At 53.6% G+C, this 21,896-nt stretch overlaps 1 protein-coding gene across 3 annotated transcripts; it reads left to right on the top strand.

Moving 5' to 3' along the window:
- Positions 1–250: 250 nt before the first annotated feature.
- INSC (INSC spindle orientation adaptor protein) lies at positions 251–20,941 on the top strand. Of its 3 annotated transcripts, none has more exons than XM_061566550.1 (12): positions 251–419; positions 2,545–2,903; positions 3,556–3,608; positions 4,179–4,293; positions 12,254–12,367; positions 12,949–13,077; positions 14,061–14,244; positions 14,688–15,007; positions 15,663–15,729; positions 16,239–16,397; positions 17,043–17,119; positions 18,197–20,941. In XM_061566550.1, the coding sequence occupies exons 1-12, from the start codon at positions 251–253 to the stop codon at positions 18,323–18,325; spliced, it is 1,875 nt and encodes a 624-aa protein (XP_061422534.1). In that variant the 3' UTR covers positions 18,326–20,941. The 3 variants fall into 3 exon arrangements, with proteins under 3 accessions (XP_061422534.1, XP_061422532.1, XP_061422533.1); XM_061566548.1 differs by lacking the exon at positions 251–419 and adding an exon at positions 9,781–9,810 and having other exon boundaries at positions 2,218–2,903; XM_061566549.1 differs by lacking the exon at positions 251–419 and having other exon boundaries at positions 2,218–2,903; positions 4,179–4,239.
- Positions 20,942–21,896: the final 955 nt, after the last annotated feature.

A 21,896-nucleotide genomic window follows, 5' to 3' on the forward strand; every position in this document is an offset into this window, starting at 1 on the left:
CTGAGCCGCACCGATCTATTGACACGGCCACCAAGAGGAAAGCACTCGATAAACCCGACACGTGTCAAGTTCTGATCTGATTATATCCACAGCTAGTGGCCACGCCAAGACATCGTGACCGTGTGTGGCGGCCGTGGCGAGGGAGATGCCCTGTCTGGGCTCATGGACTCGGCGTTCCGCGGTCACCGAATCCCCCCCGATTGAGACTGGGTCCCGTCCCCCTCGTCGTCTCGTTGCAGGCATGGGGGGGATGGGGGTTGGGAAGGGGATCGAGAGGGCCCCCTCGGAGGCGAGCCCCATTCGCCAGTGGCTCGCGGAGCTGCGCGTGGAGACGCAGGCGGAGGCGATGGCCACGATGGACGGGAAGGCGCTGGGCGGAGACGGCACCCGGAGCTGGGAGGATGGGGACATCCAGGCGGGTCAGTGGCCATCATCAGCAGCAGCATCGTCAGTAGTAGCATGTTTATCAGCAGCAGTAGTAGCACTCAATAATGAGCATCTTCGCCATCGACATCATTGTTGATATCATAACGGTGGTTATCATCTTCGCCATCATCGTGATTATTGGTATAATTAACATCATCATCATCATTGCATACTCAGGAAGGTATCCTTATCATCATCATCATGATGATCATCAGCAGCGGCCGCGCGAGAGGAGCACGTGTGGCCACAATGAATGGGAGCGGAACGTTCGATACGCGACGCGTGCCGAACCACTGACTTCGAGCGACGCTGCAGCCGAGGGGAGTGGGTGGAGGTAATAAACAACGCTCCTGCCTCCTCCCTGTCAATCCACAACTATTAGAGGAGGTGGGGGTGGGGGCTCGGGTCTATTGTCTTTTGTTTACCCCCCCACCCACCCACCCACCCCACCTGCCAGGCCCAATTTGGCAAAGTGGGATCGCGGGGGCACGAATTACCTTCGTGAGTTGTGGTGACCTCGGCTCAACTCACGAGCGCTCCCCCCTCCCTGCCAGCACACATCACACCAAGCTCGGGCGAGATGGAGGAGGAGGGGGGGGAGGTGATGCGGGGTGGAGGGGACAAGGTTAAGGGGGGGGCGACGTGACGGCAGCGGCGTCACCCCGGGCAGAACCAATCTCAATATTAAGTTGTCTCCATTGTTCTGCTCTTCAATAACCGCGCAACATTCCGTTCCCCGAGGGAGGAAGATGAGTTTCACCCAAACTTACCCGGGATCGATTTCTCCCACTGTGACCCGCGGGGATTTGAGAGGAGGGGTCCGGGTGGGGGAGGGGGGGAGGAGGGGAGAGGGGTAGAGGGGATATCTATCCCCTCCCTATCATCCCCACCCCACCACCACTACCGATTGTAACAACATCGTTATCATCAACATTAGATCATCACCTGGATTGTTTCGTTATAGTCATCAACCTTCGCTATTGGCATAGTAATTGTCTATTCGTTTATCTCGTCTTCACTTGGATACATTCACCACCGTCGTCACCTCGTTGTTGTATCGATGGCATCATCCTTCATTCTCATCCTGGGTGTTTGTCTTCATCTCTCTCGCCATCGATCACCCAGGCGGCTGTCGTCAGTGGCATTGCCGCTCGACGGCCTCAACCAGCGGTAACAAATGATGACGATTCATACGAAGAGTGGACAATGATGATGACTATGATCTCGTGATGCTGAAGGTGTTGATACCATATATATACAATTGGAAATATAATTATAGAAGTTATACAAAAAATTGTGAATGTTATTATATATATAATTATACATTGTAATTATAAATCACTGTTGTTTCAACACGCGATTATAGTGAATTATTATTGTTACTATGATGATTATTGCATTCATAATAAGTTGCCATGTTCTATCCACTGTTCGACGAAGACCTCCCCGCGTCGTTGTCACCCTTTGCTGCCTTGTGACGGTGCCACAAACCACGTGACTCCCGCACGTGATCTCAGCTGATCACAACCGCCGCGGGCGCCGTCTCGGGCGAGTTGCCTCCTCTTGCTGCCACTCCATCTTTAGACTCGACCACCGGCCACTATTCATCCTTTCTATCCATGACGTGTCCTGCCCAAGCCGACTTAGTGGGGTTTTTTTATACGAGAAGTCTAAATTGTCTCCAGCTTGGTCATGCGCTGTGAATCCGCGTGCTCATCTCTCTGTCTCTCTCGATGTAAATAGCAGACCCCGCATCTCATTCCATGCTTCTTCGCACATTTTTCAGTTTTTTTATACGAGAAGTCTAAATTGTCTCCAGCTTGGTCATGCGCTGTGAATCCGCGTGCTCATCTCTCTGTCTCTCTCGATGTAAATAGCAGACCCCGCATCTCATTCCATGCTTCTTCGCACATTTTTCAGTTTTTCTTCCACATTGTTCGTTCATGTCCACCTTCCTGAACCAATATTTCAGAGCAAATGCTCTGGGGATGCTGCAGCTGCGGTGGCATTGATACACAAACACACACACCCATCTGTGTGTGATCCACCAACCCTCGCTGCTACCACAACACGCAGTGTTAGATCACAGACCACGTGCCCCCCCCTCCCACCCCCTAGGGGTTTGCTCCTCAGGGGGTCTCGTCGGGAGCTCTGGCGCGCCCCCCGCGTGCTGCGCTCTCATGCGTCGCGCGCGCCACGTGAGCGCCGAGCTCGCGCGCCTCTTCCGCCGGCTCGAGGGGGCGCGCTCGCACAGGGCGGGGGGGGGTCACCACCCCCCCGCCGTGGAGGCCGTGGTGGTGGGGGGGGCCGTGGTGGTGGGGGGGGCCGTGGTGGTGGGGGGGGGCGTGGTGGCGAGCAGGGGAGGGGCCCCGTGGAGGCGCGTGCACGCGGGCGCGCTCCGCCTCGCGTGTCACGCGCGCGCCGCCGTGACGCAGATGCGCGCGACCTCCCCAGCCGCGTCGAGTGAATGCGCCCAGGTGAGTGGGAGGGAGGGGGCGGGGCAAGGTGGGAAGGAGGGGGGAGGGGGTGAAAGAGGAGGATGGCGGGAGGGGGGAGGGAGGGAAAGGTGGGTGAGCAGTAAGCAGCGCCTCGGTTACGGTGATGATGTTAGTGCTGAAGCTGCCGGTGATGGTGCTGGTGAGGATGCGAGTGATGATGATGATGGTGCTGGAGAGGATGATGATGATGATGGTGCTGGTGAGGATGCAAGTGATGATGATGGTGTTGGAGAGGATGACGATGATGATGATGGTGCTGGTCAGGATGACGATGATGATGATGGTGCTGGTGAGGATGCAAGTGATGATGATTGTGATGATAATGACGATGCTGACATTGAGTTAATTAAGGTCATGATGCTGTTATGGAGGTGATAGTGATGGTAATGATGCTGGTGCTTAAGGGATGATGTGTGCGGTAATGATGGTATGGAGATAATGATTGCAATGATGCGAGTGATGATGATACTGATGAGAACGTCATGATGATGGCGATGATAATGGTGATGATGCCATTATGGAGGTGTTAATAGTACATATGCTGATATGGTGGTGATAATGATAATGGCATGGAGTTGATTGTGATGTTGGTGTCGCTAATTTGGAGGTGATGATGATGCTGTATGTTTAGGATGAAATTCGCCTCCTGGACTCGTGTCGGAAGCTGGAGAGCCTGGGGCTGAGGTGAGTGCCACTCACGCCGCCAACGAGGCGCCTTGTTTAGAGGCCACCACATGCACTGCCATTAATAATGCGACCACACATCGCCATCGCTTCCTTCCTTCTGCTCGAACCCGAAGCAGTTGCAAAGTCAGTACGCACCATTTAAATGCCTCTGGGTGCCACTCCAATGTCCTCCTCCTCCATCCCGCGCACGTGTCCCACCCATCACAACCTGCTCCTCCATCCCGCGCACGTGTCCCACCCATCACAACCTCCTCCTCCTCCTCCATCCCGCGCACGTGTCCCACCCATCACAACCTCCTCCTCCATCCTGCGCACGTGTCCCACCCATCACAACTTCCTCCATCCCGCGCACGTGTCCCACCCATCACAACCTCCCCCTCCATCCCGCGCACGTGTCCCACCCATCACAACCTCCTCCTCCATCCCGCGCACGTGTCCCACCCATCACAACCTCCCCCTCCATCCCGCGCACGTGTCCCACCCATCACAATCTCCTCCTCCATCCCGCACACGTGTCCCACCCATCGCAACCTCCCCCCCCCTCCGCGTCTTCTTCCTGTCTTGAAGGTGTGCCAGAGAAGGAGGTGCGGATCCCCTCGGGCCCGAGTTGGGTCGCGTCGCCACGCAGGTGGGGAGAGACTTCAGTGGGATGCTCGCCTCGGCACTCACGCACCTGGCGCAGGTGAGAGCGGGGAGGGGTGTGGGGGCGGGGTCACCGTGACCCCGTGACCCTGCGCATTGGGACTTTAACGCTGGTGTGGAGCTGATGTTGGTGGTCGTGCTAACCTTCCGGTGATGATGATGGTCATGCTCGTGATGATATCATTATGGAGTTGGATTATTATGATGATGGTGGTAATAGTGGTGTGTAGTTGATGCTGCTGATGGTGTTCATACGGATATAATGATGATGTTGTTTGTGACGATGTAAGGAGGTGGAAATGACGGAACAGGTTAGAGAGGATGGATGAGAACGGGGAGCGATGTAGTTGTGAGCTTGTGTGAGTGAACTTGCTGATAACCGGCACGAGCGGTGCCAAGATCGACCTTTGTGGAGGAGGCTCGTGAAGGACGCTGCTGCTGGGCAGTTAGAGGCAGTCGCCCTCCAGCAACGACGGAGGGCGGATGAGCGACGCTCAGAACAACGAGTGGAGCAGAGGACGGGTAAAACGCAGAGAGTTGGCACAGTGGGAAGTCCAGGTGGGGCATTTGCTAGTCATCTCAGTAAGTCAACGCACAGCACCTGTGTCCGTCACGTGGCGTCCTCCTGCCAGAGAGTCTTCCATGCTTAGCGTACTGTTTTCAAAGCGCACTTAGCCTGGCACAACTTTGGCGATGTCACTGCCACTCAGTGATTGAGATGACTGGCTGATGCACCACCTGCGTTCCCTCCCGTGCCAACTTGCAGCGTCTTAGCAGCTGCACGCGAGCTGATTCCATCATCGCTCCATCTCGCCTGGCGCACGTCCTCTCGGATACCGTTCCATTCGTTGGCTGCCGCTCCGTGAGTCATCTTCACCATCGGCGCTCATAGCCGTGACGCGTCCTGCCCAATCCCACTTTCGTTTATTTTTTATATAACGCGCATCTCTCCGTATATGTACGCGTGTATATATATGTGTGTGGCCTTGATAGGTGCTCTCTAACAGCACTTGCCCCGACAGTCTGTTGAGGCTATACAGGGTATCTTTGTCTTTGGTGTGTGCATAGTGTGACGATTAGCGCGCTGTGCAACAAACCCGGCGACCCGAGTTAGATTCCTGCTCACGGCCATCAACACCAGTGACGATTATCTGAATCAGTCCTGGGCTTCATCTAGGTCGACTCAGCCTCAAATAAGTAGCTGGTGCGGTGTGTAAAACATCCCCACTAGGGAGACAAAGGCGACCGGGCGTGGTGCTGGCCCTCCACCCCCCCCTCGTGTGCCATGCCGGCCTTGATAGGTGCTCGCTTACAACACTTGTCCCAACAGTCCGCTAAGGCTAGTATGGGGGATCTTTGCATTTGTCTTTTGTGTGGGTGAAGGGGCGAGGAAGCTAATTGCTGTAATTACTCCGGGTCCAATCAGCATCAGCCGGACTACAGCGCGCGCGCGCCTCATCCGTCCGAGTAATACGTTCAATTAGAAGTCCGGGGCGTGGGGGGGGGGTTATTTAATTATTACGGATAATTGTTAATTTATTTAATTCGTCGCGTTTTATACATAATAATTTTTTTTGTCAACTTAACAATGCTGTGATGACATTCCTAAGTGGCGCAGCGGCGAACGCTCCGTAATTACGACGCATTAACCAGCGCCACCAACACAACCACCACGGCCTGAATGTTTGGTCAAAACTTTAACATATTTATTTATATTCTGCAATGAAATAAATTCTTCAATTTATATATTTTGTACTCAGGAATTAAAATAAGTAATGTTGTTAATATAGATCTGGCGCCCATTAACATCCCTCTTCACAATTCTCGCATTGGCTGGAGGGGGTGGAGTGGGTGGGATGGGTGTTGCGACAAACAGCTCAACATGTTCGTCAACAACACACAGTGTGCGTGTGTGGCCCTTCAAGCAAACAAAGTAGACACTTGGCGACGTTTCGGACAATGGTCCTTCTTCATAGCAGACAGTAGGCCCGGCATCGCCACATAAGTGGAGCTTTTTTCTCAAGTTGCGCGTGCTCGCGTTGCACGCATTGTGCGATGAGTTATGGTCAGGGGCGTGCGTGAGTGCGTGAGTGCGTGAGTACGTGAGTGCGTGAGGCCGCCTGTGATGCTTGGCCACCCACCTCCTCGTGTGCCGTGTCGGCCTTGATAGGTGCTCGCGAACAGCACTTGCCCCAAAAGTCTGTTGAGGTTATACGGGAGATCTTTGTCTTGTGAGTGACCGCGTGTACGGTGGTGCAGCGGTTAGTGCACTGCGTTACAAACCGGCGACCCGAGTTCGATTCCCGATCACGGCCATCGTGGGTGGCTGCTGACCATCCACCCCCTCTCGTGTGCCGTGCCGGCCTTCATAGGTGCTCGCAAACAGCACTTGCCCTAACAGTCTTTTCAGGCTATAGGGCGATCGTTGTCGTTGCGTGTGCGCCTGTGTGTGTGTGAGAGTCCTATATATACACAGCGCGTGCGGCTGCGTGGTAATGCTTCGTAAAGACGCCGTCTCTCACACGCGGCCGTGATCTACAGCGGCAGCCTCACGGCGTCAAGCGACTCACCCCTGACCCCATCTCACCGCCCCCCTCCGCCCCCCCTCGCCCTGACGGTGGGGGGAGCGGTGGTGGGGGGGGGGAAGTGGTAGGGGGGTGTGGAGAGGTCAAAGTGAAGGTGCGCTTCACACCCTCATCACCACATCATCATAACGGTCATCATGATAACCGTGCTGTGTGCACACCATCATCCCATCGTAACAGAACCCTCCTCGTCACTATCACCATCAACCACCACCACCACCAACATCACCACCACCAACATCACCACCAACATCACCGGGCACGAGAACTCCGCGGCCTGTGCAGGGGAACGCGACTCGCCAACCCCGAGCAGGTGGGCATCTCACCTTTATAAATAACAACAATAACATCAACAAAACCCCCTCACCTCCCCCCCCCCAGCCTTCCCTCTTGACCGCACTCACGCTAGCCCCATCGCCAGGAAGGACTCGGACTCGTTTCCCAGTTTAATTTTGTCGATAATTATTTGTGCTCGTTCTGTACGAGTGGAGTCGCCAAAAGACGTCAGCATGGCTGCCCCTCCACCACCACGTGTTTTATTCGGCTGTGACCCCCCCCCCAACCGCACCCCTCCCCCCATCCTCACGAATTCCCCCCCTCCATACAAATCTCGCATCTCTCACAATTCACAAACAACGACCTCACCCCCATCTCTCTCTCTCCGAGCACACGGACACTCACACAACGCACGAGTCCTCCTCCACCCAGCGCGCTCTTCTAGTACCACCCGATACAAAGCAAAAACAAAGATCCCCTGCATAGACTTGCATACCCTGTGGGGTAAGTGCTGTTAGCGAGCACCTACGAAAGCGGCCCTGGCGCACGAATTGAGCGGTGTTGGTCACCTGCAACCACGCCCGACCGCCTTTGCCTCCCTCTCTCCAGTACTGATAACCCGTGTCAGAGCAGCGGGTACTCACTTCAGGCTGAGTGGAACTTTTATTTAGAGGAATCTGCCCGGGATGTTCTCCGTGGCGGGGAATCGAATCTCGGGTCGCCGGATGCGTAGCGCGGCGCGCTGACCGCTGCACTACCGCCCCACCCGCATTGCACACAAAGACAAAGATCCCCCGTGTAGCCTTAACAGACTGTTGGGGCAAGTGCTGTTAGCGAGAACCTATGAAAATCGGCGCAGCACACGAGGGGGTTGGTGGGCAGCACCACGCCCGGCCGCCTTTGTATCCCTAGGGGTGATGTTTACACACCGCACCAGGTACTCATTTATGGCTGAGTCGACCTAGGGGAGGCCCAGGACCGGTATAGATAATCGTCGCCGGTGTTGGCCGTGAGCGGGAATCGAACCCGTGTCGCCAGGGTTTCTATCGCAGCGCGCTAACCGCTACACTACATCACCCCCCACACACACCCACACACACACCCACACACACCCCCCCACACACACCCCCCCACACACACCCCCCCACACACCCCCACACACCCCCCCACACACACACACCCAAACCCGCATCTCCTCCTTCCACCCCTCTCCCCCATTACCCCCCCTCCATCCTCCCACTTCCTCCCCGTGCGCGCGTGTGCGTCCGCATGCATCAGCGGCTCCGCACCTGAGCGCGCACGCTCCGTTCCTGGGCCCCTCAATCACTGCTCCATGACCTTTCGCGTGCGCGCACGTGGGGGGAGGGGTCGGGGGGGGGGATGTGAGGGAGGGGGTGGGCAGGCGGGTGGGGTAGGAGGGGAGGGGGTGGAAGCGTGGGAGTTGTGGACCTAATAATTTGTCTCCGGGTTGTGGACGCGCCTTGGAGGTGAACAGAGAGTTACAATAAAACAACAACAACAACCATCAATACGTCAACACCACTGTGTGGTCCCGACTGCGTGTCCAGAGGCCATTTGAATAAGAAGCGTTTTCAGATGTGGTTCTCTGAGGTCCTCTTCCGCGGGCCGTTCTCTAACTACGCGGAGGATTGGCAGCTGCTCTGTGAGATTTACGAACGGATTCTTTGTCTCGTGACGCCGATAGCCAAATCTGGATGGAATTCTTGAGTAAAAATGACAACGGATACTTAAAAGAAAACTCTCTGTTCACCGTCCGTATCTCCCTCTTCCTTATGTCTGCCTTCCCTTCCTCTCTACCTCTCTTTCTCTTTGATTTAAAAACCAGGCTCGAGTCCAACGAGATTAATTCGTCCGCACGGCTCGTGCGATAACGAACCCTCCGTATCGCGTGTTCCATGTCTCCGGATTCTGCTTTCGTTGAAACAAATATGAAATATGTATTTTAAAATTACAATAAGAATAATGAACATTTTGCTCGCAAGCTTCACCTCTCTTGTACGACTCCACCCACGCGTGAGTGCGGATGGGTGAGTGTGGGGAGCGGTAGCGCGCTGCGCTAGGAACCCGGCGACCCGAGTTCGATTCCCGCTCACGGTCAACACCAGTGACGATTATCTGAACCGGTCATGGGTCTCGCCTCGGTCGACTCAGCTTCAAATGAGTACCTGGTGAGGTGTGTAAACATCGCCACTGGGGAGACAAAGGCGGCCGGGCGTGGTGTTGGCCACCCCCATCCCCCTCATGTGCCGTGCTGACCTTCATAGGTGCTCGCTAACAGCACCTGCCCCAAAAGTCTGTTACAGGCTACACGGGGGATATTTGTATTGAATCGCTCAGCAATGGGAATTTAGTCGAGTTAAGTGGCGAGCCACCTCTAACTCGATGCTGTTTTCTTCCTTGCGGTCATTCGTAACCGGGCTCAGACGACTGAATCGCTGCAAAACGCAGTCTGTACGAGTCTCTGTGCGAGTCTGCGGGTCTCTATGCGAGTCTGTTGGTTCTCTGAGTGAGATATAAGGACACAGACAGACGGACAGCAGGCCCAAAGTGTACTCAGCTGTCCCGGTGTTAACAGAGGCTGTGTCTCGCGGTATCGCTGTTGCTCGATGATTACGCTCTGTGTCTCCCGCGTTGATTCCCTGCAGCACCCGAAGCAACAGGTCTCATTCATACAGGTGGTCATGTTCCACGTGTGCTGTTCCTCCTGCGTACCGTGTGTGCTGTGTCCCTCTGTGCCGTGTCACTGTGTGTGCCGCTTCCCCTACGTGCCGTACGTGCTGTTCCCCATGTGCGCTTCGTGTGTTCTTCCTCTGCGCTTTGTGTGCTGTGTTCGTCTGCATGATCTCCCTCGCGTTGATTTGCTGCGTGTTGTGTTGTGCGGCTGTGTTGTGCTGCTGTGTTGGACTGCTGTGTTGTCCCGTTGTGGTGTTGTGTTGTGCTGCTTGTGTTGTGCTGCTGTATTGTGCTGCTGTGTTGTGCTGCTGTGTAGCTTTCTGAATCGTTCTCTGGCTGTGCCCGCGTGCTGTTCGTCACGATGTCCGACGTTTCGCTCCACGTGGTGCTCCTCCCCTCGGTCCCTATAAGCAGTTCAAGTTCAGGGCTATTTAGTTTGGCCGGGCGAGGACTCTGGAGGCCACGAAGAGTGTCACTCGCACGAGTCATCTGGTGTCACTAAGTTGGCAAAAATACGTAAAGTAAAAACACGAAGTTACAACAAAGTGAAGCAAATAGCAATCAGCTCAAAACTCCCTGCGCTACAGAAAACAATGCACACGTATAAATCAACTTTGAAAATCAATTACTTTACTGGAACAACAGATTCGTTTTCAAAATCCATCCTGTTCACCTTATACCGGTGAAACAGACACCAACAATCTATTGTTTTGTGTGTGTGTTTTATGTGTTCCGTGTGTGGTGTGTATTTATGCATGCATGTTGGACTTCTTTCGCACCGTACGTAGTCAACCGTGCTAATCGGAGGTGTGGTGGAAGGACAACAAACTAAACACAAAAAACACTTCTTAAGAAATGAGTGTTCAGTCTGGATGATTTAAAAGTGCATGGCTCCAGTGGCTTTCTAATAATGTCAACTTTATAGTGCTGCAGTTGGCACTGCGCTCCGAGCTCGGCGACCCGAGTTAGATTCTTGCTCACGACCACCAATACCTGTGGCGATTATCTGAAAACAATCATGGGCCTCTCATAGGTCAACTAAGCCTCAAATGAGTGCCTGGTGCGATGTGTAAAGATCGCCACTCGGGAGACAAAGGCGGCCGGGCGTGGTTCTGACCACACGACCTGCTAGTGTGCCGTGCCGGCCTTCATAGGTGCTCGCCAGCGGCACTTCCCCAAACAGCGTGTTAACACCATACGGGGGATCTTTGCCGTATACCAATATATCGAGATCTGGCAGGCGCTTGGTGATAACGGGATAACTCTTTGTGTACAGAGGAAGGAGGAAATCCGCGAGCCACTGTGACCACGCCAAATGAGCCCCGAGTTTGCTCTCTCAGCCTCCTCCTTTGCTCCGAGTTCTCCACTCACCAGCCCTCGTGTCACTCAATATCCAGCAGTGCATTCCCCGAGCAAAGACGATTCAGCTAAAGAATATCGGGTTTTTTTTCAAGGGCGACTCTGCCGGCAGACGACATCAAAGCATTCGACGCCCGCGTGGTCCCAGCCATAGCGAGGGGCATAGCGGATGTGGTGGCATGAGCCGAGCGGTGGCGCCTTTGCCGTTCTTTGCAGAGGTTTGCGGTTCGCTACCCCGCGGCCGCCGTGGTAAACACCACGGGGGGCGGGGTGAGGGGGATTAAACAGGCGCCGTCTGCTTCACGGATGGACACAAATGCCAATAGTATCAGGATGCATGCAATGCGGTATTTATAGGTACGACATCCAAGTTACAACCGTGACTAATAATGTCGCGTGCGACTGAGCGTTAGTCTCCTAAGTCGATCAGGTACGGTTCGATTCCCGGTAGCGTGAGTCACTCTTAAAGCCCCCCGAAACTCCTCCATAACTCCTAGGTGACGCATGATTCCCCTCCCCCACATGATGGGGGTGGGGGCAGTGCCGGGTGATCCAAGTTGCAAAAGTAGCTACATATGTAGTAGCTACGGACCCCGCACTTTCAAGGGCCCCGCGCTAAATGCTTTCAAGCTATCAATTCCGGTTCAGTGCTTGTGCACTTGCTCTATTGCTATAGTACTATACTGCCTTCGACTTTTATGCACGACTGGGTGTTTAAGGCTAGCGATGTGTCATTATCTGGCTGTATAGCAAATGAAAAAATACAATTACTTTACTGTGCAAGTAAAAAATGTGTGTTTTAATATTTACGTGTTTTTTTTGTTTAATTAGGGCACATTTATAACACCATATGCTACAGGCCCCGCACGAGCTTCATCCGGCACTGGGCGGGGGGGGTGATAGCGGTGTTGAGGCTGGGAATGGAACCCGCGTCGTTCGTGTGTCCGGTCCCCTCGGCTCGGGCGACGGTGGTGGCCCCCCGACTTGTAGTAAACCGAGAGCGCCAGCAGCCTCACGGGCGTTTGCGAGTCCAGGACCGCGGTGCGAGGGGGCCGGGGTTGACGGGGAGCTGTGCGCGTGTTGCAGGAGCTGGTGAGGAAGGTTGGGGACGTCTCTCGGCCACGCTCGCTCATCGCCTCCCTGGGAGATCTCCTTGCTCTGGCCAGAGGAGGCGACCACATGTGTCACATCGTGGCTCGGGTGCGTGGCTCACTGCTGTGTGACTCACTCAGTGTGCGTGGCTCACTGCTGTGTGACTGACCCAGTGTGGGTGACTGAGTTCGATTCCCGCTCACGACCAACACCAGTGACGATTGCTCCTGGGCATTCCCTAGGTCGACTCAGCCTTAAATGAATACCTAGTGCAGTGTGTACACACATCAGCACTGGGGAGATAAAGGCGGTCGGGCGTGGTGCTGGCTACCCACCCCATCGTATGCCGTGCCGACCTCTTCATAGCTGCTCGCTTACAACACTTGCCCCAACAGCTTATGAAGACCAGACGGGAATCTTTATCTTTGTATTTAATATATTTATTTGTGTACACGCACGTGTATTCGTGCATATGCGCATAATGATGATGATGATAACATAAACGATGATCGCAACGATCATTGCGATTACAACAACAACAACTGCCGTCGCTACCATCCACAGTGCGAGCCAATTCTAATCATCAATCAATGCACAGGAGGGATGTGGGCGCGCGCGCGCGTTGGTGCCAACCCCCCACCCCCCTCACCCCCCCCTCCACCACATTGTCCTCCCCCCGCCCCCCTCAGGAGGGAGGGGTGCGCGCGCTCGTCCGCCTCGTGCGCGCGCGCCACTGCCCCCCACACGCGCTCGCCGCGTCGCTCCGCACACTCGCGTCACTCGCTTCCGTCTCCCTGGGCCGGGACGAACTCATCAAGGTGAGTAATGAGAAGGGGGAGACGTCAGTTTTACCCCCCGCCCCTCCCCCCCCGAGACATTGAAAGAGGGGTCCGTCATGGGTCACGCAGAGAGGGGGGTCTGCGATGGATAGCTCAAGGGGATGTGCATGCTTGAAGGGAGAGGCGGTTCACATGGTTAGGGGTATATTCCAGGGGGGTCTATATGAGTGGGGGTTCCTGAGGGGTACTCCCCAGCGTCTGTAGGGGGAGATAAATCCCTTAGGGGGGCACTCACGCGGTTCTGTATGGGACTGACAAAACACGTGAAACTATAGGGGCAGCGAGCACTGAGAGATGCGAGCTCGGAATTACATTCAGTCTAACACGTAGCAGCCTTTCGCGGCCAATATCCACAATACAGGTTTTTTTGGGGGGGTTAGATGGCGTAAATATAAATGTGTTGCATGGTTAGGGCAACGTCATGGCAGCCAGTGAAGCAATGGGAGTAGGTGGGACAATGTGGTCTCGATTCCACCAACGTGCTCCACCCCCGGGTCTCACCGCAGTGTGTCTCACCCACACGCGTCTCACCCACGCGCGTCTCATCCCAGCCTGTCTCACCCCCACGTGTCTCTACCACGCGTGTCTCACCCCAGCCTGTCTCACCCACACGCGTCTCACCCACACGCGTCTCACCCCAGCCTGTCTCACCCACACGCGTCTCACCCCCACGTGTCTCACCCACGTGTCTCACCCCAACCTGTCTCACCCCCACGTGTCTCTACCACGCGTGTCTCACCCCAACGTGTCTCTACCACGCGTGTCTCACCCACACGTGTCTCACCCCAGCCTGTCTCACCCACACGCGTCTCACCCCCACGTGTCTCACCCCAACCTGTCTCACCCACACGTGTCTCACCCCAGCCTGTCTCACCCCCACGTGTCTCACCCCAGCCTGTCTCATCCCCACGTGTCTCAACCACGCGTGTCTCACCCCCACGTGTCTCACCCACGTGTCCCAGGAGGACGGAGTGGGCTCTCTCGCCCACGTCCTGGAGGGCCGCGGGCAGCACTCGGAGGCGGTGCGCGCCGAGGCGGCCGCGGTGCTGGCCCAGGTGCTGGCCCCGCACGCGGCATCGGGCCCCTCGGCCAAGGGCCCCGGTCTGGACGGGGCCCAGGCGCTACGGGTGGTCCGGGCGCTCACAGGTGACACGTGAACATTCATTCATTCGCATCGGGCCCCATGGACTAAAGCGTGGCATCCTACTCTTACTATCCAATATACCCCTCAGGCACGGTTTGGCTTCGTACGGTGCGAAAACAGTTCAACGTACATACGTAGTGGCGTGAGCAAGCGAGCACTTGCAGGGCTGGGCCTTTGTCTTTTAACTGAGAAATGTAACCAAGCGGTGACTCAGGCCTGCCGCCGTGCGGTTTGAACGTTTGGCCACGGTGCCCGATAAGTCGGTGCATTCTTTGCTCACGCACCACTGGAAAGGTTGGTTCCCGGTTTCCGGACTTTGAGAACTCGTAACCGATTCCGATGAACGCTTTCCAATGTCGCCGGTCATCGTTGGAGAGCCCTGGCGGTGCGAAGGGCCCCGTGCCAGTGAGGCGAGCGCGCGTCGTGTTCCGCCCCACGCGCTCAGAGCTGTGCGGGGAGTCCTCCTGCGGGGAGGTGTTCCTGCTGGGCGCCGCAGCCCTGGCGAGCATCTCGTTCCTGGGCCCTGCCGCCCGCGACGCAATTCTCGAAGCCGGCACGGCCCGCGTGCTGCTCCGACGCACGATGCGCTGTGACCCACTCGTGCCCGCGTCGGCGAGGGGGCCCGGCGGAACGAGGGGGCCGCCTACGGGATCCGCGGGATCAGGCGGAGAGACCAACCTCGATCCGGGGTTCAACTCCTCGCGCGAAGCCAAGGGGGCCGGTCCCGTCGTCGGCTCCTCGTGTTCCCCTTATGCCAAGGACCAGGTGAGTGGAGATCGCACGAATGCCGAATGGTGTCCTGTACCCCACCCCTCTCCGCCACCCGACGCAGCCAAATAGTTTGTGAATAGACACTCTCCAACACACACGCACGAATCTGCACAAATTCACAAAAACACGCACACACTCACACAGAAAAACTAAAGCCCTGCACATTCACACGTGCACTCCCCATCACACACACACACATATACAAAGATCCCCGTGTAGCCTTAACAGACTGTTGGAGTAAGTGCTGTTAGCCAGTACCTACTAAGACCTGCACGGCACACAAAGGGGCTGGGTGACTAATACCAAACCCGGCCGCCTTTGTCTCCCCAGTGGTGATGTTTTACACAACGCACGAGGTACCGTACAGTACTACACTTATTTAAGGCTGAGTTGACCTAAGGGAGGCCCATGACCGGTTTAGATATCAGTCTCCGATGTTAGCTGTCAGCGGGAGTCGAACTCGGGTAGCCACCTCTCCACCCTTACCAATCTACTCCCGTTCAAGTACAATGCAAAGTCGTCTTTACAGAGTGCACGCTTCCCAGAGGTTGGGGTGGGTGGTGACGGGAGATGGCATTTAGCGAGTTGGATCGTGAATCCATCTGTGCGGACCTCTTGAGTGCTGCCCCCTTCGTCCTGTGCTGCACAGGTAGTGACGGTTCTGGCGAACTTGGCCGTGACCGAGCGGGGTCGTGCGGAGGTCATGAGCTGCCAAGGTGAGGGAGTCTCCAAACTCCGATTCGGGAGGGTCCTGCATTTCGCTTTGTCTTACAAACTAAGCACCCTACTCATCTGTGTGATCTTTACTCCACGATCGGTTATCACCTCTCCCGCTTTAAACTTGGAGGGAGATGCATTGGGCCAGGTTCATATTTAATTAATAGTTCATGGGTGTCTGTGCAAGTCTGTGGGTCTCTGTGTACGTCTGTGGATCTCTCTGTAATTCTGTGGGTTTTTTGGAGCTGTGGCACAGTGGTTAGCACACTGCGCTAGGAACACAGCAAGCAGGGTTCGATTCCCGCTCACGGCCAATATCGGCGACGAATATCTGAACCGCCCCAAGGCCTCCAGTAGGTCAACTTAAATGAGTATCTGGTGCAATGTGTAAGCAGCGAAGACAAAGGCAGCCGGGCTGTTCGGCTAACAAGAGCACTTGCCCCAACAGCTTGTGCACGCACGCACGTACGGTACGTATTAACACACGTGCTTATGTGTGTGAGCACAGGCTTGGTGCTGCTGATGAGCTGCCTGGAGGCGAAGCCGGCTGCGAGTGCGAGCCCGGGCGAGGCGGCGGCGTGCGAGCGGGGGCAGCAGAGGGCAGCCGTGGCACTGGCGCGCCTCGCTCGCAGCCCCAGCGCCTGCCGCACCGCCGTTCATCTCGGATGTAATCGATGGTCAACAATAATCATTCATTAGTATGATCCACTGCTGGATGAGCGGTGGCCGTGCGAACCGTGTGAATGAGGGTGGGTGGGTGGGGCGGGGTTGGTTGTTGTAGCTTGCTGACACGCCCCTACTTGGCATCTGTGAGAAAGAGCTCCATAGCTCATCGGATTCCTCCTGCAGTCTAAAGATTCAGATTCTTATTGTTGGTTCTTTTGGTAAGTCACGTAGAAGGGAAACAATAAAATAATAAAAATATTAAACAATACAATTCTCACGACGTTTCGACTGCAACACAAGCAATCATCATCAGGTGTGAAAACACAGCAATATAATTGTTTTTCACACCTGATGATTGCTTGTGTTGCAGTCGAAACGTCGTGAGAATGTAATTGTTTTATTTTTATTATTTTATTGTTTTTCCCTTCTACGTGACTTTACCGAAAGAACCAAGAAAATGAATCCCTGCAGTCACGAAAGCTTTAAATCAAGATTCAGATTCTGTTATTGTTGCTGCTGTTTCTGCTGCTTGTTGTTGCTGCTCTTGTTGCCTGTGCATGGCTGTGTTGTTGTTGTTTGCTGTAGGCGGTGTTGTTTGTTGTTGTTGTTGACCCCACTGCCTGTGCGTGGCTGTGTGCTGGCCAAGGTGTGTCGCGACTCGCCGTCATGTGCCGGGTGCCAGAAGAAAGGAGCCACAGCGACGGGGTCCTCTTAGCCTGCCTGGTGAGACCAGCCGGGGTGCCGAGTCGTGGACACGGGGTCCCCTTTGTAGACCCCCTTCACGCAGGGACCCAAGACTCAGGGGAAAAGTACAATAGAGTCGTGATTTTGACCGAACCAACCTCCTACCATCGAACGATAACGATGATGCTTAAGTGATGCTGCTACTACTACTAAATTATGCCGAAGGTGATGAGTGCTGCTGCTGATGATGATGTTTACAATGCCGACTTTGATGACGATGACAAACGTAATGATGATGATCATTCTGGTGCTGCTGATGATGATAGTTGTGATGCTGCTGCTACCTATGCTTACGGTTATGATTGAGATGATGATGATAATGATCATGATTATTACCATGCTGAAAACAACTGATGTCGACGATGATCATGAAGAAAATGATGACCACGGTGACGTGCATGATTACAACCGTGATGATGATAAGCTATTACATTAACAATTTTTTATTTTACCAGGTAAGGCCCACTGAGCTATATAGCTATTTTTAGAAGCGACTTGGCCACAAATTATACCTCGACGAAGTAGCTTATTATGTAGAAATGTATTGCAGCCAAATACTCTGAATGTATGTTTCTAAATGTGGAGATTAAAATGGAGAACAATCCACGCAACTACGTGGAGACAGGCAAAGTCCAAATACACAGCAGGCGTTAGGGTCGGTATCGAACCCACGACCTCCAGCATACCAGGCGAGGTAGTCAACATCTCGCCACCGCAGCTCGCTGATGATGACCATGACGATGATGATGACCATAATGATGATGACGATGACGACGATGATGACCATGATGATGACGATGATGATGACGACGATGATGATGACCATGATGATGACGGTGATGATGACCATGATGATGACGATGATGATTATGACCATGATGATGATGATGACCATAATGATGATGACGATAATGACGATGATGATTATGATGATGATGACGATGATGATGACGATGTTGATGATGATGACCATGATGATGATGATGACGATGTTGATGATGATGACGATGATGATGACCATGATGATGACGACGATGATGCTGCCGCTGTGTGCAGGCAGCTGTCCGTCGGCTGGGCGTCGCGTGCCCTGGGTCGCTGGGCCCTCTCGACTCCCTGCAGCTCGTGACCCCGCGCCTGAGGGACGCGTTCCTGCTATGCAGCGAGACCAGAGAAAGCTTCGTGTGATGCCCAGAACTCGAGATCCCTCCTTGACGCTTCAGTGGTTCCATCTCCGCGCGAACACGTTGCTTGTATCGCTTTAAGGGATACTCATCATGTGTTGAAGAGAAGTCCAAACTCATGGAATGTATCATCATCAGTGGCATTAGCAGCATCACCTATGATGATCATCTGCATTATTGTAACTCTTATACAATTAACTGTGTATTGATGAAATCGATTAGAATGTTCGTTTTGCAATATTTACGATGACTATGAGATTACGATTTGTATCACGATGATGGTGATGATGATCACAACGATGTTGATTATGATCATTTTAATGACCACCACTCTGATTATGCTGTCTAAAGTGATGACCACAACGATTATCACAACATTAATTTGGAATACATCTTCGGTTGTGCTGCTATGACGTTCCTCCCACGTGTTTTGGAAGTTGTACCACGTGTTTTGTTGTTCGTCACGATGTCCGACGTTTCACCCCACGTGCTGGGAGCTTCTTCAAGAACCGAACTACATTCAGATGGCACTCAAGGGATGAACTGCATTCGGATCCTGAAGAAGCTCCCCAGCACGCGGAGTGAAACGTCGGTCATCATGCCGAACAGCACGCGGTATAACCCAAAAGCACGTGTCAGAGCCAATCACTCGGCAGAGCAGTATTACATGTTATTGATGCTGCGCTGACAGTGGAACACAAGCACAAATAACCAAAACAAAATCAACACATTCGGCACGTGCTGTGAAGGAGCGCAATTGCCCGAAACGTCGTCTATCATATTGTTATTCCTTTAAATCCGTGGTTATTCTTAACCTGAAGGGTGCACGCACCCGTGGGGTTGCGAGATGCCATTTTTAGGGGCGTTGAGACATGGCCAGATTTGTTTTAGAAGGTAAATCATCGAAACACAAATTCAGCACGGGCACGTAAGTTAACTTACTTTGTTTCTTCAAACCCTCTACGTGTTTTCATAATCCATCAGCCGATTTGGCAGTTCCCAGAGCTCCCACTGACCGCGAACCCAGGCCGACAGCGCCGTCTCGTGGCTCCTCGTAACGACGACACCCGCCACCGGGCACAGTTCACCCCGACAGCCCACAGCACAACAGCATCGTGGAAGAGCCAACGAAGAGGAAAATCCCCGGTGGTTCACCGTAAATCGCACCCACTGCACAGACCGTGGCAGATGCGGATGCCCTGACGATGCACAAATGGAAACATTAAAAACTCTCCAGTAGTGGTGCGACTGTGGTCATCCAGAACAGACGGTACAACGTATAACCATGGCAATGCCCCATCCACAAATACGAAGGAGACATAACGGCGACTCACTCCTCTGCTCCTGACGCGGTTGTCTTCTTGCTCGACCCACCTGAATGTGAGAGTCTCGTTGCTGCTCTGCGTCTACAGCCCAGACGAGACGTGAAGTCTCCAATGGTTCCGCTCACAGCGCCGCCCGCTACTCTTCTCGATGGTCGTGTGCCATATATGTACGCAGTGATTATCTATGGCAATTTAAGAGGCGACGTTTTGAGCAAGCGACCTTCATAGCGCATACAAAATATATTGTTTGTGCACTACTGCATCGCCAAAACACATTCCTGCGGAGGGAGCTGGTAGGAACGTTGGGTTGCTCGGTCAATGGCCAGGGTCAACGGCGGCGTGGTGTATTCCGCAAATATGCCCGACTGTGAGGGCGGGCAAAGGCCGGCGTGAGTAGGTTAAACGTTGAGTTTTTTATAAAGGCACCACGGGGTGACCAGCCCCTCTCCACCCAGCCCCACTCCTCCCACCTCCCACCCAGCCCCACCCTCCCCACCCAGCCCCTCCCCACCCTCCCCTCCCCACCCAGCCCCTCCCTTTCCACTCAGCCCCTCCCTGCACGACGGACGGACACAATAATCCCCTGTGGGCTGGTGTAACCAGGAGGTTCCTTCCAGTATCATGTACTGCAGTCGCTGTGTCTGTGAAGTGGTGCGGAAGGTGGCACTACTCACGCACTGGATGTAGGACACGTTCATTATGATCAGGGTGAACTGAGTTAATTTAGTGGACAGTATTATGAAAGTTAACTCAAATAAGAACAGTTACAATTCTTTTTTGATGACTCTACATCATCGTCATCCGTCAGCATCGTCGTTTGCAGCCATGGTTAATCCACTGCTGGATGAATACCTCGCCCAGCCACGACCACCACCACCACTCTCAAGATCCTGCAGACATACTAACCCACCGAGCACCTGCACACGGATATATTTCATCGCTCCGTCTCCCCGGGGGATGTGCCTTCCTATCCGGACACGCTCCATCCCTTGTCTGCCACTCAGTAGTTATTTTCAACCAGCGGGCACCGTTCCTGTTGGCCGCGCCGCTTGCTGCTGTCCAAGCCCGCTCGCCTTTCTGAACAATTTGAATGATGTGACGAGCGTGCGTATGTTCCTTATGATATTAATAATAATAATCAGTGTTATCACCGTCAGTGTTTCCAGATGAGGTTTAGTGAGCCGTCAACCCGTGTTATCTGGTGTCTGTGGTAGATATTGTGTTTACTTCTAGATTAAGATGTTTTTACTCCTGGTTCCTCCTCTGCCCGTTTGGAAATAAATGTTGAAACTGTGCATTGCTTGCTGTGTTAGATGATACATTGGCGGTGATACGAATCGTCAATTTAAAACGCCGCTCTGTGTGTGTATCCTCTCATTTAGTATATTTGTATCGTGATGTTCCCATCCGTGGCAGGTCGCTCACCCCCCTCTGCTGCCCCTCCACATTCTGGGACGACCCTCAGTAAATATGGAACTCTCGAACAATGTTGGTCGACACGTTGGGTCAACGTTGGCCCGACGTTGCATGTTTACTGGGCACTTTCCCCAGCCGCCGGTGCTGTCGGCTCCTTGACCCTTGTCAAGTCCAGCGACGATTTCTGTACGTAAAAATAAATATGCGAACGTTTCAGATTGTGGTAGTCGGAATGGAGTTCTGCGTATTTTTAATAACCAAGAGCAGATAAATGAGTGACTTTTGTCGACTAGACAAAGAGAATAACAGAATACAATCCACAGACTAGGTAGGACGTGACTAAAATCCCGCAGATTGTTGCTTCGACTAAACTTTAAATAAAAAACGTCGAACGCCAGCCTCGGGCTCCCATCGGGCTCAGTGCTCATCGCCGACGCTCATCAGAGAGAGCCTCGCAGATGACGGGACACTTGGGAGAAAACCCCATCAGGCTTTCCGCCCTCGTCAATTAGACGGAGACTTGACGACTAAAATAACAAAATTATTAATATAAAAAAACTTAAAAAAAATTAAAACTTTTTTTAAAAACTTTAAAAAACCACGCTTTACTGAAATGTACCGTGCTAGTAATGGAAGAACTCCATGACTCCATCAAGTGGCCCCGAAGCTTGCCATAACGTAAGAGACCGTGGTCAATTATAGCCAACGTCAGTTGTGCGTGGACAATTACACCCAAGCCGAAACATAACATATAAAAAATTATGTTTAAAAAATATATATTTATGATAGAATATAGTATTGTCATCAGTATGACATACGTATACCAAGTTTGCA

The sequence above is a fragment of the Lethenteron reissneri genome, chromosome 37 (assembly GCF_015708825.2).
Source record: "Lethenteron reissneri isolate LAM-NWPU_2019-01 chromosome 37, ASM1570882v1, whole genome shotgun sequence".
NCBI classification, from domain to species: Eukaryota; Metazoa; Chordata; class Hyperoartia; order Petromyzontiformes; family Petromyzontidae; genus Lethenteron; species Lethenteron reissneri.